This window comes from Electrophorus electricus, chromosome 26, assembly GCF_013358815.1.
Source record: "Electrophorus electricus isolate fEleEle1 chromosome 26, fEleEle1.pri, whole genome shotgun sequence".
In the NCBI taxonomy this organism is placed as follows: Eukaryota; Metazoa; Chordata; class Actinopteri; order Gymnotiformes; family Gymnotidae; genus Electrophorus; species Electrophorus electricus.
In genome coordinates, this window is record NC_049560.1 from 3,024,794 (window position 1) to 3,045,227 (window position 20,434).

At 42.4% G+C, this 20,434-nt stretch overlaps 3 protein-coding genes across 4 annotated transcripts in view; 2 read left to right on the forward strand and 1 right to left on the reverse strand.

Annotated features, from left to right (window-relative positions):
• The first annotated feature begins 120 nt into the window (after window positions 1-120).
• crlf1b (cytokine receptor-like factor 1b) lies at window positions 121-9,601 on the forward strand. Of its 2 annotated transcripts, none has more exons than XM_027025780.2 (8): window positions 121-393; window positions 1,131-1,409; window positions 1,657-1,786; window positions 4,321-4,490; window positions 6,027-6,184; window positions 6,558-6,726; window positions 7,713-7,898; window positions 8,810-9,601. In XM_027025780.2, the coding sequence occupies exons 1-8, from the start codon at window positions 213-215 to the stop codon at window positions 8,824-8,826; spliced, it is 1,290 nt and encodes a 429-aa protein (XP_026881581.1). In that variant the 5' UTR covers window positions 121-212; the 3' UTR covers window positions 8,827-9,601. The 2 variants fall into 2 exon arrangements, with proteins under 2 accessions (XP_026881581.1, XP_026881579.1); XM_027025778.2 differs by having other exon boundaries at window positions 7,713-7,894.
• rex1bd (required for excision 1-B domain containing) lies at window positions 9,556-11,832 on the reverse strand. The gene is made up of 5 exons (XM_027025781.2): window positions 11,586-11,832; window positions 11,322-11,404; window positions 10,998-11,202; window positions 10,128-10,216; window positions 9,556-9,989 (listed from the first exon to the last, which is right to left on the reverse strand). Exons 1-5 carry the CDS (start codon window positions 11,586-11,588, stop codon window positions 9,917-9,919), a joined length of 453 nt encoding a protein of 150 aa, XP_026881582.1. The 5' UTR covers window positions 11,589-11,832; the 3' UTR covers window positions 9,556-9,916.
• Window positions 11,833-13,409: 1,577 nt separating this feature from the next.
• cpamd8 (C3 and PZP like alpha-2-macroglobulin domain containing 8) overlaps window positions 13,410-20,434 on the forward strand; it is a 32,429-nt gene continuing 25,404 nt past the window's right edge. Inside the window, 10 exon segments of the mRNA XM_027025760.2 lie at window positions 13,410-14,264; window positions 16,259-16,410; window positions 17,461-17,483; window positions 17,716-17,881; window positions 18,095-18,147; window positions 18,727-18,744; window positions 19,418-19,472; window positions 19,654-19,767; window positions 20,066-20,150; window positions 20,225-20,333. Coding sequence (XP_026881561.2) covers window positions 14,173-14,264; window positions 16,259-16,410; window positions 17,461-17,483; window positions 17,716-17,881; window positions 18,095-18,147; window positions 18,727-18,744; window positions 19,418-19,472; window positions 19,654-19,767; window positions 20,066-20,150; window positions 20,225-20,333 — 867 coding nt within the window. The 5' untranslated portion in view covers window positions 13,410-14,172.

Consider the following 20,434-nt stretch of genomic DNA (forward strand, 5'->3'; position numbering starts at 1 on the left):
TGAAATAGGAACGAATGAACAAATGAAGGAGTAGTCAGGAATGACTAGAGACTGACTGGGAAGATTTGGGAGGAGCTTCAGAAGTATCAACTTATTTCAGCCTTTGAGGCGTGCACGCACGCGAATATTTCTAAAACTCAAGACGAGCTGTGCGTCAATGTGGTCCTCTACAATGGAAAAGACGTTACACACCTGACGTCGTTTGATGATTTATGCCAAAAGGGGGCCTTAACCGTTTTAACCGAGAAACAAAGATGGATTATTCGTGCGTCTTTCCCCAACAACTTGACAAAAACAATTCACGGAACACCAGCGACGCGGTGAAAATGGCATTATCGATCTCGACGCTGTCGCTTCTGATTCTGCTCCCGCACGCCTTAACCTCAACTTCACGTGAGTAGTTTAGGATACTTGATCAATACCCAGGCTAGCGCGTGCCCCTGTGCATGCTCCACGCTGAGGTTTGTGTAACCGCGAGAGTAAGGGCGCGCGCAAGCGAAATCAGCGTTCTTGCTGTCACTCAGTGCCCCGTGGACAAATTGAAACTGGATAGGAACACAGTGCAGGTCTGCAAATTGAGAAACGTAGCACACGTCTTACGCACCATGTGCTAGACTGCGACTACGTCATGACAAATTTAGCACAGCAGAACTGTAGATTTTGTCATTTAATTAACAAGGTAGAGCAGCGTGCGTCATGTTTTCCTCCTGATCTCGAGGTTAGGGTTATAATCCTGTATTGGTTGTTATAACGCAGAAATAGAGGTTGTGGATATATTTCATCAGGCTAAGAGCCATGGGCCTCCTGGCACATGTTAAAAAGCTTGTCCACCTCCCACCAAGAGCAAACTTGGTCCACATTAACTCCACAGTGTCCCTAAAGGAATTCAATTGCAGTGCACTAAAACAGTCCAGTTTCGGCTGTAGAGCATGTTAATACATACGAGCATCGCTGACAGAGAGAAGGAAAGCACGTAGGATGGAAAAACACTTAAGCTTTTGACAAATGACCTCAGATGACCTCTACAAGTGATCTCCCGACTTCTAAAGGGCTAAATCTAGTTCCGAGACTCCTGTTTGCTGCTGGTCATAAATTTGGACTGTCATTTTTTTCTGACCCCCCCCCCCCAGATTTGGCTGTCATCTCCCCCCAGGACCCAGCGCTCCCCATCGGGTCCAGTCTGACCGTGCTGTGTGCCGTTAGCGCTGAGCTGGGGCTGGCGGCTAGCTCTCTGTACTGGACGCTGAACGGGAGGCGACTGGCCAGGAGCACCTACACGGTGCTCAGTCCGACAGAGCTGAGCGTAACGCTCCACAGACTCAACGGCTCCCAGCAGCAGTCCGGGGACAACTTGGTGTGCCACAGTGACAACGGTGATGTGCTGGCAGGCTCCTGTATTTATGTTGGAAGTAAGTTCAAAAAAGCCGCAAAACTTCAAACTCAGGTCTAGAATATGAGATACATTTTATATCAGATGCTCCTTTTGTCTAATACAGAATTGGTGGTTCCAGGTGTCTGTACTGTAATGTACACACATTCCTCTTAAAACCTTGTATCAATCAGCATTCCTCTTTTACTCCTAATTAGGAATGTTTATGCAAGATGACTGTGAACCTCCCAGTTGTCCTTTATCCTCTATTCCCTGTCTGTGTGCAGTGCCCCCTGAAAAACCTGATAACCTGTCCTGCTGGTCTCGGAACACCAAGGACCTTAGCTGCAGATGGAGTCCGGGAGGTCAGGGCGAGACCTACATCAGCACCAAATACATCCTCAAGTACAAGCTGCGGTGAGTTAGGACATTTTTCAAACTAACACATCCAGAATTATCCAGCGGCATCCAGAATTACTGGCACTCTTGTTCAAGATGTTCATGTTCCATGAGAAAAATAATGAAAAAATGTTTGTTGTTAATAAGACATTGAACCTTTCAGTAAAATTAAGCTATTCCATGAAAAAAGGGGACCCTAATTAAACATGTATTTTTCTCAAAAAACAGTGCGACAATTATAGGCACTCTCCTGGAAATTCTACCGTATGTACTTGTGATATATTCTCTGGGTAGTAATTATGAGAATGAGATGTCTGGACCTTGATAATTTAAGAACATTTTTTCCCCCCTTGTATCTTATGAAACTGGATGTCGCGCAACGTTGTTCTGAAAATATTATGATGCAGTGTAGCCTTCAACGCTCATGGCAACACTACCCAATAGACATCGACACGATTCTATCTTAGCAGTCCCCAGAGAGCTGGGAACTGCAGATATAGTGAGACGAATTGTCATGCATTCAGCTGTTATAGGCTCCGTATCTGCTACAGTTTCATTCTCCCACCCCACCCCAGCAGATGCAACCTAGTTAGTAAAACACTGTAAGAGACATTAGCTAACACTAATACCCGTGAACATAAACGTGATGTTTGTGTTGATATTCCTTTTACCAAACAAAATTTAAAATTGCATTTTGTTTAAAAAAATATTCATTTATTACTCAATAGTGCTGTGTTAAATTAAAAATATATATGTTTTTGTGATCTGACCACTTTGCATAAATGCACAAAGAAACAGCAATATGCAAAGGCAGACTAAATAACTCAGTGTAAAATAAGACGAAACCATGTGTGAAACTATAGACTGATTTAGTGTTGGCTTCAATGAATATTTTCAGCTAAAAATAAATTTATTATATATATATATATATATATATATATATATATATATATATATATATATATATATATATATATATATGTGTGTGTGTGTGTGTGTGTGTGTGTGTGTGTGTGTATTCTTTCTTGAACTTTAACATATATATATATATATATATATATATATAAATTAAAGTTCGAGAAAGAATACATTTATTAAAATGAAGTAACTTTTAACAAATAAAATCAAGCAATATAACTAGTCAAAGGTTTTCATGAAAAATAACAACAGAATGGCATGACTGTAAATGAATGAAATGCGAACCTAAAGAGGTAGGCTTGCATAGTTTTGTTCGTCCAAAGTTGAAGAACTAAGATGGCTTTGAACAACTGAAGACATGGACATTGTGAAATAAATCAGAATGGGGAAAAAAAGGTACGGTAACAGTGGTGTATCAGGCCTGCACATATTCAGTAGTGTAAAATTCAGTACAATCTTGATCCTGGTTATAGCCTCTTTTCACTTTTTAAACGGCTCTTGTCATGGGGAAAATAAGAGAATATACAAATAAAATTAAGCAAACGTTGCTGACCTTCATAAATCAGGTAATGGATATTAAAAAAAATAACTTCACAATAAAAGACCAATTTTCACCATTAGTGCAATAATTTAAGAAATTTCAACCAACTGAAGATGTGAGGGCACAAGTGAATTTCGGTCCCATATACAGTAAGACAGATGGTTTGACAGAGGTTGGTCATACCCTGCGGTCACCAAGTCTTCAAAACTAAGTTTTGATACCATCTCCATGCCAACAAAGTATTTGGAAGGCATACCAATATAAAAGCGTCTGCTGTTGTCAAACCTCAAATGTAAGTGCCTGGAGTACACTAAACATCACTGGAGCTTTGATTGGAACCAGGTTGTATAGTCAGAGGAGACAGAAATAGAGTCTTTGCCAGAGGTTGGTTTGCCTCTGTTGGAAGGCTAAGACTGGGTTGTGGTTGGGTCTCCCAGCGTTCCAGCGAGCCAAAGCATACCCTGAAAATCTACACAAAAAGGGTTGGCTGACCACAGAAGCAAATGTTTACAGTCACTATCCCAGTACCCTGACCTAAACCAAGCCGAAATCCTGTGGGGTTAAGGGCAGATCCCATGAGTACGAACCAAGGACTCAGGGATCTGAACAGATTTGGGATGGAAGAATGGTCGCATGTTCATTTATATGTTCTTTCACTTCATGCAGTGTTGAAGATGACTGTGCTTTTAGGTTGGCAAAGAGAGAAAGCACAAAAAGTATTAAATGTGCCAGCAATTGTGACATGTTTTTGAGAGGTTTTTTTTATTAAGTTTTTAATGAATATTTTTAATTAATAATTGACATAATCCTTTTTTAAAAATAATTTCTTTCACATTTTTAGTTCAAAATCAAGCGTAATTTTTCTATAGCATTTTTTTGTCATCCTTCACCAGTAATTCTGAAAATGGTCCGAACTACCGGTGAACCTTACTGACTATAATGCTCAGATGGTGAGTTTTAAAGTGGCGTAACGAGTCGTAAATTTGGACGAGCAGGTGGACTGAAGCGCCAGGACTCGAGACCCTTTTACAGTGCTTCAGACCTCCACATGGTTAAGCGCAGTCTTAAGTAACAGGTCTTAATTACTGTGCAGATGGTACGGCAAAGAGAAGGAGTGTCAGGACTACAACGTGGGCCAGCCATATACGTGCTACATCCCTCGAGATCTGGCCATCTTCACGCCATATGAGATTTGGGTGGAGGCTTCCAATCAGCTTGGCTCTGCCACCTCTGATGTCATCATCTTGGATATCTTAGATGTGGGTAAGCAGGACGCCTGTGTCTCCTGTATCAGGCTTGCTGGAGTGCACTATTAAATCAGCTAACCAAAGCAGAGGCCAAAAGAGACTGAGGCGCGTGAGATTTATTCTGTGTGTACTCAGGCAAGGCCTCCAAACACTGAACTCATCCTCCGGCGTCTTAAACGGCACTGGAGCGTATCACATATGGCACGCACACACTTGTCTCGGAGTGGAGTTTATGAGGTGTGAAAAAGAGAAGAAAAAGGCTGTAATGCAGATGAATTAACAACCGCGGTCACAAAGGGCAGGAGTAAGGGAAGCATCCAAGATGAATTCCCCTTTCAGAATCTTTTTTGTGGTGTGAGACAGTGGGAATGAAATGGGAAAGAGTGGTGATGGACGCAGTCGACAGGACGATGGACGGAATGTCCCTGTCCTTTCCTTTTCAATTCTCGGAAACAATAAGGTTTGGAATTCACTTGACCCTGGAGGCAAGCTTGATTTTAAAAAAAGGAATTAAATGTAAAAAATAAAACAAAACAAAAAACAATGGATTTATATGTGGATAGACGGCAGTAAAAATAAAACATCTCATATACAACTGATACTGAAATATGTACTCTAAATGCAGCGATAAACATTTTATGTGAGATTCGGTGACAGTGCTTTAGATGTGACCTATCTCATATTTACAATAAAAGCATGTCTTTTTAATGTGGTTTCCAAATACAAAAGCCCTTCATGGTTTAATCATCGGCTGGGGAAAGAGAATAACTGACCTTATCACTCTGTTCCCAGACCAGTTAATCAGCAGTACAGGCACTGAGTGAAGGAGAAAGAGAAACAGTATCTCATTATGCCAAACATTTCTTGTAACTGCAAGATATTTAAACCAGAAAATGGTGCGGGGGGGAAAGTGACCAAGAGCAGAAGAGCATGTGTTTTGTTCGGAGAAGATTCTCATCTCCTTTAGTACCGTTTCATCCGGATTGGAGCCTGCTTGCATACTTACATTTACTGCTTCTCTGAATAGGTTTCTTTTGCTTCCCAAAAGAATGTCTAAACATATAGAAAAAGAAAGAAAGAGATTTAACAGCCAGTCATCCATAACCTTTTTCTCTCTTGAGGTGTTTACAAGTGGTTTACAAATTGTAGCAGAGATAACGTTTGTGAGGCTAGTGATGGTGTTCACTAAGACTAGGATGGAGACATTGACTGTGAGTTTTGTGGGCCTTTCTAGGCAACACTTCCATCCAGATTGCTGTTTTGTTTAGTTTAGTTTTCTATGTATTTCTTTGTCAATGAGGTGCATTTTAACTGACCATCTGACTTGCTGAGAGCTTTCCTTTTGTTGAAATACCATATATTTCAACAATGTTTCTCCTGACGCAACTATTAGTCTTTTTGTTGCTTTATGTTCTTGCTTTGTTGCTTGTTGGCTAAAACTAACAGCTGTTTTCCTCACTGTTTATGATTATGTGGAGCACACCGCATTTCTTTTGCATCTTAAGTCTGTTCTGATACATTATTGATTAGTCACGCATTTCTCCCATCTCAGTGACCACTGATCCCCCTCCTGATGTCCACGTGACTCGGCTCGGAGAGCTGGACGACCAGTTGAGCGTGCGCTGGGCCAGCCCTCCAGCTCTCAAGGACTTCCTCTTCCAGGCCAAGTACCAGATCCGCTACCGTCTGGAGGACAGCGCAGAATGGAAGGTAGAGCGGCGGAGACCGAGCCATTCTGCAGTCGTCAGCTCAGGCTGATTAGAGGGCAATTCCAGAGGAATGTGAACAGACACACAAATCGTAGCGGTACTTTAATCAAAATTAATGAAATTGTAACATGTCCCGAATAGCGGTCTTTAGTGTCAGGCTAATGGTGATTTATGTAAATGCCTTAAAACTGCACGAGGGCCCCTAAGGGATTGTTGTATGAATAGTTAGTTGTTAGTTGTGAAAGCAGGTTTGTGCACGCTGGACCCGTAGGGGAAACAAAATCAATGCACAAAACCGGATCTGCGCGACGTAATGTTCCACTGAGGAAACGTTATTGGTGGTCCAGGTTCACTCCGTGCCTGTCTCCCATTAGGTGGTGGATGACGTGGGGAATCAGACGTCCTGCCGGTTAGCGGGACTCAAGCCTGGTACGGTGTACTTTGTCCAGGTGCGCTGTAACCCCGTCGGCATATATGGCTCAAAGAAGACAGGGATCTGGAGCGACTGGAGTCACCCGACAGCTGCCTCCACACCCAACAGCAGTGAGCACACAGAGTCGCCGCATATACTCACATGGGACCACCAGCAAAACACCAAACCCCCACTGTTACTAAGCAGAAAACTCGAAGCATAAAATGTCAAACACTTGTGGTAAAAAAAAAAAAAAGGGAAACTCCAACAACAGAGTCATTTCTAAATTTTTAAATCAGAATCAGATTTACATACAAAAACTCCGTATGAATATTTCTGCCTTGGTAGAGATGTTCACACGATGATCAGAGCTCTAAGTTGGAACTGTAGAACACTCAGTTCTGCAGTTCTGATAGAACTTTCCCTCTCCGCGGGTTAAAGCTGAAACATCATGGGCCAATTAGCTTCAGCCCGTACGCAACCCCAGAAAACAACACAACCAAAATTTTAAGCAACTTGATACGGATATCTCATCAGTGCAGTCAAAGCCCTGAGCGCAATGTCAGTGGGCCTAAGGGAATGCTTGATGAATTCTTTGTTGCGAGACGTAGGCAGCTAAGCACGGGCCTTTGCGAGCGCGTTCCATTTAAAGCAGTGGCTTCATCTCAACCGAGTGGAAACAGCTTTGGGTCACTTGGAGAAAATAACAGGTTACATGACTTTCACGCAGCCTGAAGACAGGAAGCTCTATCACTCCCTCTGGTTTGCCGGGTCAGATCATCCCGCTTGTCCATTTTATCATGATTAAGATTTGGACAATTTGGACTTTTTATACCTTAAAATGGTTTTCAGAATTTCAAATCATTGTCAAAAATAATGCTCATTGCACCCTGTAAATTCACAATGGAAATTCAGCTCTATAAGTAGAAGGGAGTATCTCTCTGTTTGCAGTACTGTATTAATTCTCTGCCTGTGTCTTAGTGTTTTGTACCCGATGAATAAGATCGATAGCAGTTGAGGACAGCACACCTTAGGTAACATGAGGATATCGCTTTTGAGTATTTGGTGGGATATTTTTCTGTGACAGAAGTCACTTTGATCCCATGTCTCCTTGCAGAGAGGCTGCAGACAGGCTCGTGTGATCCCAAGTCAGAAGAGCACAATTCCACGCTGCGGCAGGAGCTGAAGCAGTTCTTCGGCTGGGTGCGCAAACACACCTACGGCTGCACCAACGTCAGCATCAAACTTTATGACCAGTGGCGCGTGTGGCTACAGAAGGCGCACAAAACTCGCAATCTGGTAGGTAAGGAGACATCGTACTTTATTTGTACTCCTCGCATTCCACTTTGTCAGTTTATTAGTGTTATGTTTGATTGACATGTTTATGTCATGCTGAAGGTGAATACCTGAAACATGATGCTTTTAACAAGGTAAGCAGCACAATAAATGTACCTATAAACACACTGACAAGACACTTTATTTGAAACATCTGCCTTGTACCTACACTGCTCAGTCTTTTTTAGGCACACCTGCCTATAGGTGTAAATTATACATTATACAGTCTGTATCATTATTTCATAAGCGTACAGGACCAATCCTGGCAGGTTAGTGATCTGGTTGTTGGCTGTTGAGCTGCTGGAAGTTGATCACAGATGGGATTGTTGCTGGGTTTTTTGTGGGTGTCATGACTAGGTTTAGTGGTCTGCTATTTAAGATAGAGGACTAACGCGCATAACTACAGATGGGCTGTAGTTATGGTTTCTAACTGAAACATGGCATAAAGTAGAAACGGATACATAAATAGATAAATGTATTCACTAATTTAAATATAAATGTAATAAAGTAGTTGGCAAGTGTATATTCCCAGTGTATATTTATGTTACAGGAAAAGAGAATAAGAAGAAAAATTAGTTCATTCTTCCTGGGGGGAGGGCGGGGGGCAATTGGCAGGAAGTACTAGATCCAGCACAGGCCAAGCAACATGAACACACATCCTCTGTATGCTCCCAGAACCAAACCAGTCCTGGTACTTCTTTTAACTCAGAAGACTGTTAATGACTTGGATTGATTAGTCTAGAATTGGCTGTTTGCTACATCTTTGGAGCACTATTAAGCTCTGTGCTGTATGCCTCAAGAAAAGCTGGTACCAATTACACTGAGCAGTCACTATACGTTATGTCATCACATTTACTTGTAATTTTTCTTGCCTTTCAGGTACTACAAAGCGGTAAATCTTAGCACAAGTCCAAACAAGACTAAAACAGTTTGCCAACAAATGTGACTATGAGGTTTTTTTATTCACTCTCAAGTGCTTAAGATAGTTTGTTTTGACAAACCTGAAGGCTCTTTTGAAAGTTTCCAAACGGAGCTTAGATTATGGAGAGAGGAGCTGTTATCGTGTCCCTGTAGCAAAGCTGTGTGTGATCCCTAAGAACAAAGACAAAGGAGAACGCGCCTGTGAAACCATTCCAGAGACAAAAGTGCGGAAAGGAAGAGCTGAGAGGTAACCGGAGCACGACCCAGACGTCTTCATCAGAGGGAACGCATCAGGCAGGTCGCAATTGGAAAAGAAATGGAATTTGCCCCTGAAGTGGAGTATCATCTGTTCAGCAGCTAGCATCTGGTACCATTACCGCAAAACCCTGCCAAAATCAACTCACAAGAGAGTGAAGGGCAGAAACTCTGCTCTGCCTGGACACATCAACCAAATATTGGTTACAACAATTTGTTGGGAGTATACCGGTATACATTTCAAGGACCCAGAACAAAGACTCAGCGCACATACACATGCAGGCTCAGAAGAAAAGTGTTTTAAAAAATACAAACTCTCCACAGCTAATCAGTATAGAGGCATTGCTGCTTTCAGATTAAGTTAACAATGTAACGGCACAATAATTCACAGGCTGGTGAATTATTAGCTGCATATCATTTGTACATGTTCTGTTAAAATAAGTGCAAGATGATGTTTCTCCATTTTATTTTTGTATAAAATCTCAACATATTTAAGATATATTCTGCCATATCTTTTACTACCACAAGCTGAGCTGGTCATGATTTTCAAGCGAGCTGTCTTTGTGGATCTTAAAAATGATTGAGAAGATCATCAAACAGAAAAGTAAAAAGATTTCCAAACGCGGTTTCTAAGCTACACTCTACAGGGTCTCGCCTCCGACGCAAAGCGTGAGACGTAAGCAAATGTACATGGTACATCAAGCACCGCCCACAGGCAACAATCAGTGGCTTCCGCTCCTCCTTACGGAAACGGTAACGGGCACGGGCAAGACCTCCGACCATCCGTCTCTGGGCAGGGCCATCTGCCTTTCACTCCGGCTCCTCTGAGTCATACTTGAAGTCCTGCAGGATCTCGCTCAGGGCCTCCTTGTTCTTTATAATACTGACAAGCAGAGTGAGAGAGTGAGAGAGTGAGGCGATGGGTAGACGCGTGCCTGTTTGCTGTGGGTATTTATCCATGATGTGGGGGATGTGGCTGCACATTGACAGAGCACAAAGCATATGGTATGGTCATTCTTACTCCTGTTTGATCTCCCGGACCTTCTCATGACAGCCCTCATCATCTGGGTGATCCTGAACACTCTGCTTTGCCAGCTGCAATTTAGCTGTCTGTAAGCAAGAGTGATAATAACAATCAGACTCATAATCCTTATGTGCTGTCAAAGTTCATAAAAATGATCAAGCTACAATTTCCTTCCATCAGACACTGCACACAGAGGATTCATAAGATATGAATGATTTAAGGAGACACACAAATATATTCACAGTACAGTCTTATTACTTGCTATAACTCCTAAGAAAACAGTTCAACATTTGTTACAATATTTTCTGTACAAACTAAGAGATAAGGGCACAGATATGCTACTAGCATTAAAGTGAATTAGGTTATTATCCCCTGCCAGCATTCAAAGGACATTTTGTTTAGCATGGTAAACGTACCTTGCGGCTGCAACTGGGGTCGAAGCATTAACGTGAAGGGTATTAAAATCTCAGGCAGTAAGACATGCCCAATAGCACAAAGCTGTCATGACTTCTGGAGTATGTAACGAGTCATTTTAATTAGAATATGGAAGCTACCTTACATTACTGAAATTTCTACATTTTCAGGGATTTATTTGTGTGTGTGTGTGTGTGTGTGTGTGTGTGTGTGTGTGTGTGTGTGTGTGTGAGAGAGTGACTGGAGCACAGAATGAAACAGCTGTGTATTACTTCACCACGGCACAGCTCAACTTAAAAGCAGTACCTACTGTGGTATGATGGCACGAAATAATGGACTAAAGTCTTTCCAGTTAAAAAGTTACTCTGTAAATAAACTCACTCTGTATGTGACTAGTTTTGCAGATACTTCTAAAAGAGAAACAAAAAATAACGAGAATAAATAAGTCCACACCAGCTCTAGTTTTTGCTTTTCTCTGCGTTGGAGCTTCTCGATGTGCTCGGACAGATCTGGGCGATCGAAGTCTCGGTGCAAGCGTTCTTTAACCTCCAGTATTTCGTTGGAGATAGCACAGAACGCCTTCGTTATCTCATGAACCAGCTGTCTGTAATGCCCGAAGTCATAATGGGGTCCTGTCCTCAGATACGCCTCATGCCCCCTGGACAGATGGTAACGACATAACATTAGCCCAAATATGAGGTCAATAATCTTGACAAATACTGTCGTATAACGAGTTAGTTAGCTAGGTAGCTAACAACTATTAAAAGGCACCCTTACTCCTCAAAAAGCTTGTACGCCTCCACACGCTCGGCCTGAAGTACGTAAAACCGCCGGACCAAACTTTTCACATCTGGAGAGGACTTTTAAAAACAAATAATGACATGATTGTGGATAAGATGATGGTCCGAGTGTGGGGTCACAGAAATAATTATACTGCCCAGCAACTAGCTTAGCTCACGATACATCTAAACACACTAGTCTACATGTAGCCGCCAGTGAAGTCTACGATACAACAACACACAATTCAGAATATCGTCTTACCATAGCAATAATAACGCTGCTGATGTATTTCTGAGCTGGCTTGGTATGTATGCTCACTAGCAACACTCACACCTGGCACCAGTGTCCAGCCTCCAGCTACCCTGCTAGCTAGCGACCGCTACTTCCTGTTTACAGTCGCTGAGGAATATTACGTCAGGTCCGCATGCGTACCCTCAGCGTGTCACACTTGTTCTACGTTACAGTATTTGGATCGCCGTTTTAACTTTCATTTCGACAAATGTAATGCCCAGTGCATGTTAGATGTAAAGACGAAATATCACGTACACACGTTACGCATAAATACGAGAGTTTCGCGAAAGGTCGTGTAAAGAGGAAAATCGTAAACATGTCCGGCGCGGCATCAGTTTTTAAAATAAAAGTATCCAAAACGAATACTTAAATGAAAAGTTATCGAAACATCTACGAACGTCAGTCGCAGCTATACCGCTTTGACCTTATCCACAGCTTTGCATTTCTGATTTAAAATATTCTAAATAAGTATTATTTTAGCATATGTCGTGCGTAGTAAAAGATGGATGGAATCAAGTCCAATAGCACATAGACTACGTTACAGATTATGCTTTTGTCAGAAATAGTTTAAAGAGTTAATGTTTATTAATACAAAACCGACGTATAATTTTGAATTAAATTAAAGCGATCTTTCAGAATCATAACTAGGACGTCTGAAAATCCACGTTTCGGGGGTTATTAAAATAAAATAAATTATATTAAACATGTAAATAGTATAGATTAAAATGTACTGATTCCAGATTTTTAAAATGTAGGCTATTATTGTGAACTCAGCTTTACAGTATTTGTAGCAAAGTGCAGCACAACCATATGGTTCAGCAGTACATTACAAGAAACTTTGTACGGGTGCGTGTGCTCAAATAAAGGCGAGGTACAGATTAAAAGCATGATCTTAATGATAGCTCTGTGCCATCTGGAAATATTATGTGTTTTGGTTGTCTGCTGCCTCTTTTCCAGTACATACTGAAGAAAAGCAAAAATATAAATGATAATTGAGGTTCCGCGTTTGGTTCTGCTTTTAATGGAGGGGTGCTTCTGAAACAGACTCCCCAGATGTGTGAGCTCCATGAGGATTTTTTAAAAATCCGTTTCCTAGTGCTATGCATAAATATGTCACATATGTTAACCAATATATAGAATATCGGTGATTGTCGTAGTGGTGAAGTCACCCTAAATGCAACCGTAATTTTATAAAAGGTTTGCTAATATTATATGGCTAACGTCAGTTTGTATTCTTGTTCACAATCTAATATTGGATTACAAAACATATATTTATTTATTCACGGCACTACGACGTGCACCTACAAGTTATCGGAGATAGTTATTTGGTCATTTATTGTTAAATATTTGTGTGGGATTTGAAAGGGTGCGTCATTAAAAAGTTAAAGAGATGTGCAACCTTTTCTCCTACGCAGCTCATCGAGGTGGACGTGTTTTTTCTTCTATGAGGGGCGACAGTGTAGGTCTTATCTGGTCTCATTCCATCCGTAATTATGTGAATATTCTCTTATGCAGAATTCGAGACCCAAATGTCATTCTTTAACAACACGTGGTTACTATAAACCCGGTGCATTGTGAAACCCGTTGCAAATTATCTAACAAAAACAAAAAAATACGTCAGATATCAAAAATTTCTTAAATGTCTTAACACGTTTCTATGTTTAACATCTTTTGTAATTTTGATCACGAAGAACGTATTGTGAAGACTGCCACTAGGGGGAGACAATTGCATACTTATCAATCACCTTTTTAAAACGTGCTGCTCGGGGTTTGAGAACACAGTTCGTATTTCCCTCAAAGTCTACATAGGCTAGATCATGCTAAGATAGTTAGAAATATAGGTCAGTTAATTAATGGATTGCGTGCATTCATATAACAGTAGATTAAGACCCAGCGTCAAGAAAACGAAATGAAAGGCGCAATAAGTACAACAGCTGCAAACTGCTTTCGTTCCATGTTCGAGTCATATCGTGCAGGCAGCCTAAACGACTTAAAGAGTCACGCTAGCATTCCATTTTAAAAGACTCGTGCTTGGCCGAACGCAGAAGAAGCGCACGCGACACGGCCTCTTTTGATACGACACTGATCGAGAAAAAAAAGAAAAAGCTTTCGCTGGGGACGGAGAATTGCCGTAGTTGGGTTGAGTCCGTAGGCTGAAGCCCGTTGTGGCGAAATTCATCGGATTCAAATTGATGGGCGCTCCGCAAGGGGCGGAGGTGGTCGGCAATCGTTTGTAATGCTGAAATATGAGCGAACGGAACTAAGGCGGATGAATAAGGCACGCGAAGTTGGCCCGTGTCTGCGTGGGGAGAAAAGTTAACCCCCAAGAAAAAAACAAACAAAAACAACAAAAAAACTGGGTTGCATGGAAAGGGGTTTCCCAAAGTGAGATAAAAACGTCCCGCACGCGGAACCGGGGAGAAGGGACGCGAACAACCCCATGCTTACATCAGTGGAGCCTACTGAATGAAGAGTTATTCTGTAATTTCTCAAGGAATAAAAAACTGAACCTGATAAAGCAGTTTGTAACCACAATACAAGACATACTGAGGACAAAATGAGAATGATTCATTTCTATCAAAAATCGTGGATTCTATCGTGGACTGTTATCATATATGTTATAGGTGGAGTTAATTCACAGGAACGACAGTAAGTTTGCAAGAAACTGCAGCAGATGTTTTCATTGACCTGTTTTCAGTGTGATCCGATATTCTGTCTGCATTAGCCATTACACGTTGTTTTGGAAATACGTCTATTTTTTAATAGTTACTGAAGTAGTAGTTACTGAGCCTCATCATTTAGCAGAGAGCACGCCTAGCTTGAAACAAACTGCGCTTATGATACGAGCGTAACGAAAACAACAAAAATGATGTGGGCAGATGGTTTTGGCTTTTAAAGTGTTATAATACGACTGACCCTTCTGAAAGGCGTGAGCCGGTCAGGACTCGCTCGTCCTCCTTAAGGAGCTGTTCAGTTCGGCAGGTGGTCGATCACTTGCGTGTACTGCTCTTAAGTCAACCGTGGATATACCTTTGTGCTCCAGCTACAACTGCAGGACTTACCGTGATACATCAATTCGAATGTTTGATAGTGTTTTACAGAAATTCACCGACAAACCTCTTTGGTCCCCATACGCATAAAAGTTCGTGTTAAGGAGATGTTTGTATACCAGGCATACAGCTATGAGTTGATCCTTCAGATTATTCTTTTAATTCCTAACTACTCAGTACTGAGATTCAGTTGGGCCGGGATCTTTTGAAATCACTAACCTGGTGCCAGGATCACTGATCGGTTACACGCGGTTCTGTCAGCTAGGCCTGCATTGTTCACCACACACCGGCGTAGAGGGGGTTCAGATCCCTGTACGAATAAGTTACCGGACACGCTCCGGTCACTCGCATAGTTGTTTTTGTTTACTTATTTCACTTTTTTCAGTTCCGGTATTACAAGACGTAGACATCTCAGTGTGCAAGCGACGATTTCACGCCGCTGGCCCGTGGGAGATCATGTCCATCCGTGCAATGTAGTTGACCTGTACAGTGCTAATGCCAACCACCTGATAACTGTTTCTGAGGCGCACACTCAGGCTTCTCCAGCAAACCCGAGGACACGGAGCAACGAACCTTTAAGCCGTGTCAGTTTTTTTTTTTTGTTTGGTTTTTTTTTTGTTTATTTTATTTTATTTATTTTTTTAATTTAATGGAATCGTTTTGGTGTTTCAAACCTAAACACGCCAAATGACTTTTGAATATGAATAGGAAACTCATAAGTAATTTATATATAACATTGTTACGATAATTACCCGCTATTCCAGCTGCTTGAGTACAATAATGTAGAGCGGACACTCGGACACAGCACCCAGCACAGAGCTACCTGATGCACACACTTACAGTGCTCGTTCGTCTTGTCTACTTGTCTCTCTATTTGTACTGAAGGGAACGGTGACAAGGTCTAAACGTGTATGAAAATATTGAGTGTAGTGGGGTCTACAGGTTTATGTGCGAGGTTAACTGGGGAGAAATCGCAAGTAGTAATATCTGAATATTAAGTTTCTAAAATCAGTCTGAATGAGGACATCATGGTAATAAACTCTCTTTTTGTATCGATATATCCCTGAACATGACACATTGTTACTGTTTTATTTTACATACTTGATGGTGTCAGGTTTATGCTAGTAGTGATACCTTTTCTGTGCTCAGAATCTTCATTCATATAGGACGCATATTTTTTTAAAAAAATATTGTGGTTTATGTGTGATACACATGATAAAAAATATGATGCTCAGGGCACTCAAGTAAACTTCGCTGAACCCCTAAGTGTCCTTAAACAAGATTTCTTCTCACAACATGACTGCACATTTTCAGTAAGTTTTTGTGACCTATGACATTTGACTTCTGTAACAGCAGTCTTAATCACCTCTTTCAAAGAATAACAGTACCCTAGGTGTCCCAAAAAAACTTTTTTATTGCTCTTTAATGTTCTTGAGACACTAATATTAAGTTTACATTTCCAGACTTCAGGGTAAGTATTATGAACACATACCTTCATAAGTACGCAAATGTGTTTTTGGGAGAGAGAGAATGAGAAAATGATGTGACTTCGCATACACTTTCAGATTATTATGTCTCTCCCATCATGCACAGGGGCTACCTTATCGCCGCTCCATCTGTGTTTCGTTCTGGTGTGGAGGAGGTGGTGAGCGTCACGCTCTTCAATGCCGCAGATGAGACGCACGTGCAGGTGCACCTCAGCGTCAAGGGGGATACGGTGGCATGTGGCCACGGCACTGTCCGCGGTGAGGGCTCTGCGAGGCTGGCCTGGTCTAGGGTCAGTTTGTCAGCTGGAGGCCTCCTCCACCCATTAAAAGAGGAAAAACAAGCACAACAGCTCTCAGAACAGCAGGAAGGGTTAGTCTTTGTGGTAGCTCGGTCCTGTTCTCTTTAGCTTCAAATACCGCACATCTTGTATGACCTCTGACCTGCAAGGCCATCAGACCGTTGACTACTTTGATGTTTACTTGCACACCTTGGTTTGTTTAAACCAAGATCACCTGATGACAGTTCCAGCTTCTGCGTACTGTGCCTTTGTTCTTATCCAGTCAAGCGAGATCAGGGAGATTTGAAACTTAACATATAGTTTGTTTGTATACTTTTGTTTTGTCTGTTTCTTCATTGCTGTATTTGTGTGTGCAAACCTTTTCCCAATGTTTGTATTTATGCTCCACTATCTTAACATCACTATTCATGCTTATTAGCAATTTAAATAATTAGCTTATTCAAGATATTCAAAATGTATTTATTGAAGGTGTCTTCAATATTAAGATGCAGTTTTCCTAAAAAATAAGCTTGTTATAGCTTTGTATTACATCTTACCACAGCTATACCTGAAGCAGATGAATCAGACTAGAATCTGCATAATATGCATAATTAATTTTTGTTTATTTTTGAATATTCCAGTAATAGGTCTTAGAACTAATGTTGAGGTTTGGCTTTATACACTTAGACATTAGAGCTACCACAGGTTTAATGCTTGAGCTCTGCTGAATAAGAGCCTTTAAAGTAAGCTCTACACGAGTGCCTGCAATCCTGCACTGTAGCACTCAGGATTCATCCTTTTCTCAAAAAGCATTTTTCCCCTGCCAGAGTTTCCAATAAACTCTGAGGAGGTTAGAGATTACACGTGAATTCGATACAAGACAATTTAGCATAGTAATCCAAATCCAAATCCAAATTATTATAGCTTTCACAGCTAGGTCAGTTTCTGCATGTGCTGAAATGTATGAAAGTCAAATTCAAGTTAAGTGAGCTATAAAATAGTGATTGAAGGTTGTTTTTTTTTCTTTCAGATAAAGGAACTATCAAATTGAAGGTAAATTCAAAAGTGCTTTGTCATTTCTTTGTCTATCCTATCACACACAGCTCTTTTTTTTTGTACGTTGATAAGCTGCATGAAACAACCATGATGCAATTGTGTAGCACTAGTAAATGCCAGGCCAATTAAAGGCAGCCTCCATGCGAGGACACCAGGGTGCCAGCCACGCTCTCTCCGCTCAAGCCCTGCTGTGGGCGCGGCAGTGTGTGACGCTCTTTGTCTTGCCCAGGTGCCGTCGGGTGTACGGGGCCAGGCCCTTCTTACGGTGTGGGGCAATCGGCACCTCGCCCACGGCGGCTACGTCTTCCGCAACCACACCACGGTGACGGTGGACAGCAAGGGTGTGGCAGTCTTCATCCAAACTGACAAGCCCATCTACAAACCCCGGCACAGAGGTCTCCACCCTTGTTCTTGTCATGGATGGCTGAACTCCAGTCTTTGATTGGCCGTTGTAGTGATAGCAGAGTGACTGAATGTGTCAGCGTGCACGACGTGTGGCTGAATGTTGACGTCTCTTGATTGTCTGTTGGCTCCTGGTGCTGTTCGTGGAAGGACGAGCATAAAGTTTTCTTGACTTTTATTTCTGCTTTTTGTCCTCTGTGAACTAGTCCTCATCAATGTGTACACCATCATGCCAGACCTGAGACCTGCAAGCAACAAGGTATTGTCACCTCTCTACTTGCACTGTTGGCAGTGCTCACATAACATTCACATATTTAAACAGCACCTTTCATACATTAAAAAGTCAAAGAACTTCACAAACAGACAAACAAACAAACAAAACCCCATCTAACCCACCTATAAAAAAGCCATGTATGATATCTGTTGGAGATGACCAAGATAATAGAAGTCAATCACTGATGGACATCAATGAAAAACTCAGGTTAGAGAAAAGCAGAATAACAGTTTAACAGCACTGTTTCTCTCTGGAGTACACGACACGCACACACCAATCTATATAGCAATTACGGTCTTTACCGCCGACGGCCTGGAGTCAGCAGCTTTTTCCTGAAGTGTCTCCAAACTTTACCCCATCCCGGGGTGGACAGTGGTCTTATTCAGAGGCACGGCTGCTCCGGGAGACCCGCGTTGCTTCTCACAGACGTGGGATTGTTGGAGCCAGGGGGTGTGTGGGGGGGGTGGGATGAGAGGGCACTGTTTGCCATGCAGCTGTGCAGTTAGTCTTATGTGTTCCGTCCTTCTGACCCCAGTTTTTCCTTTTCCCTTTTTTTTCCTGCAGATTGAAGCCTACGTGGTGGTGAGTGGAGGTCATCCCGTGGTGGGGGAGGGGGGGGACCACCCTGGTCGCACCGGGGCACTTCGGGCTTTGTTTTCCCGGCAGGGGCCCCAGATTACAGGGCTGCACCATTTGATAACAGGCCTCGCGGTTCAGGGTTCGACCCCCCAGAGCAGGCGTGCGCCAGGCGGCGGTGCTGAGATCAAAGCGGGAGTCTCGGCCCGGGCCGCCGCCTCCTGCCGCTGGGGGCTCAGCTATCACTACTGTCCCACAGGACGCCCGAGCTTTGAAGCCACTCCGGCCCCAAACGTGGCTGCCCGCCTACAAAACATTCCTCTGGAAGCTGTGTAAACGGGGGCAGCGGGTGGGGGTGATGATGGTGTTAGAGGGGGGAGGTGAATAAATGTTTGCTATGTATGCAAAGTTTGCGTTGAGTCGGCTGCCGCGCAAAGTGGCGGGCAGGGGGTCTGTGTAGTTCAGCAATGACAGACAGCTCCTGCTGTCTTGGCCCTCTAAATGAGGGCCAAGGTCAGTTTGTTTAAAGGCATCGTGGGATTTGGAGTCCCGACTGCTCAGGTCTGATTTTCACTGACCGCTTTCACAAGCGTGAACTGGCATCCAGATTTAGACTAGCAAAAAAAAAAAAAAAGCTGTTTTTTTACTGCATGTATTCATTACATGCTTATTTACCCAGGACCCCAGAGGTTCCCGCATGGTCCAATGGAAAGATCTCAAGCCTGTTTGTTGTGGTGAGACACACAAGTCCTTTAAATAGCTGTTTCAATAACTGTACTTATCATACCTCTGCACGGATACTTGAAAGTGAGGCACACCTTTATAACACAACTGCAGTATCTAATTAGATTTCACTGGGATGGTTGAAGAAGAGCAAGAATGTGTTTTCACCTTTACACTGGTGTTTCTGTTCAGGGGTCGTGAACGTAAGTTTCCCCCTGTCAGACCAGCCGGTCTTCGGCGAATGGCTCGTCTTCGTCGAGGTACAGAGCCACACCTACAACAAGTCCTTTGAGGTCCAGAAGTATAGTAAGTGTCTCAGGCATGTGTTGTGCTTGGTCTAAAGGGTGGAACTATTGAGACTTACTACTTTCAGTGTCCCGGTTCCATTTTTTAAAATTTGCTGTTATATATATTTTATATATGCTGTTCTAATTTTTTTACCCACTTAGCACCGCAAGTGGCTACATTGATCCAGAATACAAATGTGCCAAGGGCGATTTCAGTTGCCAGAAATGTATCAACAGTAGCTATGTTTCTGACCAATAATGATGCGTGTGTGGTAAAATAAGAGGTTGCCAACTCATTGTTTATCCACCACAAACAGTGACACCAAAGTTTGAGCTGATTGTAGAGCCTCCACCATTCATACGAGACTTTGACACGTGTGAACAGGTCACGGTAAAGGCCAGGTGAGAACTCGTGTGTTGCGTACCTTGCATTTTACAGCCGAAATACAATATGCTTACAAGCCTTTCTCAATTAGGTACACATTCGGGAAGCCAGTGACAGGAAAGCTAACGGTAAACATGACGGTACACGGGGTTGGTTACTACAGGCATGAAGTGGGCCATCCTGTGCTTAAGACGACAGAGGTAAACAAGAAGAAAAAAGATACACGCCCCAGTCCCAAAATAAGCCCCAGACCTTAGACAAACATATCATATTATTTAGAGACTGCGACCACTTAGACCAC

Excerpts from the sequence above, each read along its gene's own strand:
- rex1bd (XM_027025781.2), bottom strand. Across the intron at positions 10,217-10,997 it reads AAAAGCAAAAACTAGAGCTG|ACAGCTAAATTGCAGCTGGC; the intron begins GTGTGGACTTAT and ends TCTTGCTTACAG. Across the intron at positions 9,990-10,127 it reads GTCCGGGAGATCAAACAGGA|TATTATAAAGAACAAGGAGG; the intron begins GTAAGAATGACC and ends TCTGCTTGTCAG.
- crlf1b (XM_027025778.2), top strand. The coding sequence starts at position 213 with ATGCCAAAAGGGGGCCTTAACCGTTTTAACCGAGAAACAAAGATGGAT. Across the intron at positions 6,185-6,557 it reads AGGACAGCGCAGAATGGAAG|GTGGTGGATGACGTGGGGAA; the intron begins GTAGAGCGGCGG and ends GTCTCCCATTAG. Across the intron at positions 7,895-8,809 it reads CGCACAAAACTCGCAATCTG|GTACTACAAAGCGGTAAATC; the intron begins GTAGGTAAGGAG and ends CTTGCCTTTCAG.